The sequence below is a fragment of the Ailuropoda melanoleuca genome, unplaced genomic scaffold, assembly GCF_002007445.2.
Source record: "Ailuropoda melanoleuca isolate Jingjing unplaced genomic scaffold, ASM200744v2 unplaced-scaffold2063, whole genome shotgun sequence".
In the NCBI taxonomy this organism is placed as follows: domain Eukaryota; kingdom Metazoa; phylum Chordata; class Mammalia; order Carnivora; family Ursidae; genus Ailuropoda; species Ailuropoda melanoleuca.
The window spans coordinates 377-2,775 of record NW_023190093.1 but is presented as its reverse complement, the minus strand read 5'-3'; the positions used below and the strand labels follow the sequence as shown (position 1 = coordinate 2,775).

General features: G+C 53.1%; 1 protein-coding gene across 1 annotated transcript; it reads left to right on the top strand.

Moving 5' to 3' along the window:
• Positions 1 to 6: 6 nt before the first annotated feature.
• Positions 7 to 1,791, top strand: LOC117797970 (free fatty acid receptor 2-like). The gene has a single exon (XM_034650398.1). The coding sequence runs from the start codon at positions 66 to 68 to the stop codon at positions 1,053 to 1,055; it is 990 nt and encodes a 329-aa protein (XP_034506289.1). The 5' UTR covers positions 7 to 65; the 3' UTR covers positions 1,056 to 1,791.
• Positions 1,792 to 2,399: the final 608 nt, after the last annotated feature.

The window sequence follows — 2,399 nt, the reverse complement described above, 5'->3', positions numbered from 1 at the left end:
GGGGGGTGCAGGCTGGGAGTGGGCCCTCCTGACCCTGCCCTTTCTCAACCTCTTCCAGAGCCATCATGACAAACTGGCGCAGCTCCCTCATCCTCACGGCCTACATCGCCATCTTCCTCACTGGTCTCCCTGCCAACCTCCTGGCGCTACGGGCCTTCATGGGACGGGTCCGCCAGCCCCAGCCTGCCCCTGTCCACATCCTCCTGCTCAGCCTGACGCTGGCAGACCTCCTGCTGCTGCTGCTGCTGCCCTTCAAGATGATTGAGGCTGCGTACAACTTCCGCTGGCACCTGCCCGAGTTACTCTGTGCCCTCACGGGTTTCGGCTTCTACAGCAGCATCTACTGCAGCACGTGGCTCCTGGCGGGCATCAGCATCGAGCGCTACCTGGGAGTGGCCTTCCCCGTGCAGTACAAGCTGTCCCGCAAGCCTGTGTATGGAGTGATCGCTGCCCTGGTGGCCTGGATCATGTCCTTTGGTCACTGCACCATCGTGATCATCGGTCAGTACTGGAAATCAGCCCAGAATACCACGAATGAGAACGGCATCACCTGCTACGAGAACTTCACCGACGCTCAGCTAAACGTGGTGCTCCCTGTGAGGCTGGAGCTGTGCCTCTTCCTGTTCTTCGTCCCCATGGTGATCACCATCTTCTGCTACTGGCGCTTCGTGTGGATCATGCTCACCCAGCCCCATGTGGGGGCTCAGAGGCGGCGCAGAGCTGTAGGGCTGGCTGTCGTGACACTCCTTAATTTCCTGGTGTGCTTCGGGCCTTACAACATTTCCCACCTGGTGGGGTTTTACACGAAGAAGAGCCCCCCATGGAGGGCTGAAGCCGTGGTGTTCAGTTCCCTCAATGCCAGTCTGGACCCCCTGCTTTTCTATTTCTCTTCATCAGCTGTGCGCAGAGCCTTTGGAAAGGGGCTGCAGATTCTGAGACATCAGAGCTCCTCCCTGTTGGGGCGCAGAGGCCGAGAGACAGGAGAGGGGACAAATGCGGACAGGGGTGTGAGTCAAGCAGAGGGAGCTCCGAGCTCTGACTTCACCACGGACTAGTGGTGTCCTGGACCTTTGGAGGCACTCTGGGTGACACAGACATTGAGCAGGCTGGGAGAGGGGGAACATCAGTGTTCCTGTCCCAGGGTCAGAAATCCTCAGATCAATCCACTACCGGGGCTGTAAAAATCTCTCTCAGCGGCTTGGTATCCCTTCCTGACTGAAATTTTCGTCCCGAAGGAGCACAGCTCCAGGACAAAAGAAGAAATGGTTAGGCATAGAAGCACTCTCAGACAAGGGTTTCAGAAGCAATGTAGCTAATACAAATTCAGCCCTTATAAGACAGCTGATAGCTGGGGGTGATCAGTCTGAAGCAGAGTCCTAAAGCAATCCTGCTACATGCTTGGAAAAAACCCCTAGACACTGGTCTAGCTATTGATACTAGAAAGGAGACTAGATGGAAGAGACTACCAACTGAGGTCAAAGAAGACTCGGGAAGACAATGAGCCAAGAGGACTGAGAGGGAGGACCGGGGACTGTGACTTCTAACCATCTAGGTTTGCACTGTATCACTTTGACCTGTTGCTTTGTAAGTATGCTCCAGTCATCTCCACGTGTGTATCTTGTCTCCCTGTATTAAACCTGCCTGAAGTCTGGGTCTCGTCTTCTCCTCCGTGGCACCCCCACCCGGGTCAGGACACAGCCTGGCACCCAACAGTCAGAGGTCAACACTGACCAGCACAGGAGTAGACAACCTGGTCTGGCAGATTGAAAATAAAGACGGTATAACTCTAAAGCAAGTGTCCACAATTTCTGTGCTTTTCTGCAAGCTCGGGGAGGGTGGAATGCAATGAAGAAGCCGACTCAGCAGCACAGGGGGAGGGTGATGCCTGTGAAACCACGGAAGTATTTTAAGGTCAGGATATAATGATTGGAGTTAGGGAGGAGGCCGGTGGAATCCTGTTTCCATTGATGAACAGAGACGGGACTTAGAAAGGGGATGTGGGGTGAATCCTGACTTAAGGTTATCAGGTGTATCTCAGGGGCCTAAAACACATGACCCTCCCACTTAGAAACCTGCAGAGTTCTCCTACTGTCAAAAGTTTCTGTCCCAGGAACTCCTATCCTATCATTCCATCACCTACTTTGTATCCTGCCTCCCTGCCCAATCCCATTTCTCCACAATAAGGACCCCTCGCTTCCTAGCTGGATGGCCTTGAGCAAGTCCTGACCTCCAGCCTCTATTCCCAAACCATAATCATGAGGATGATGTATGCCTCCCAGGGTTATTCTGAAGTTCCAGTCAGACTGTACATATATTATTGCTAAAAAATTTTACAGTAACACTTAGCTCTAAGATAGCAACCCAAGCAAAACACAGATATACCCCTGGTTAAAGGAAAT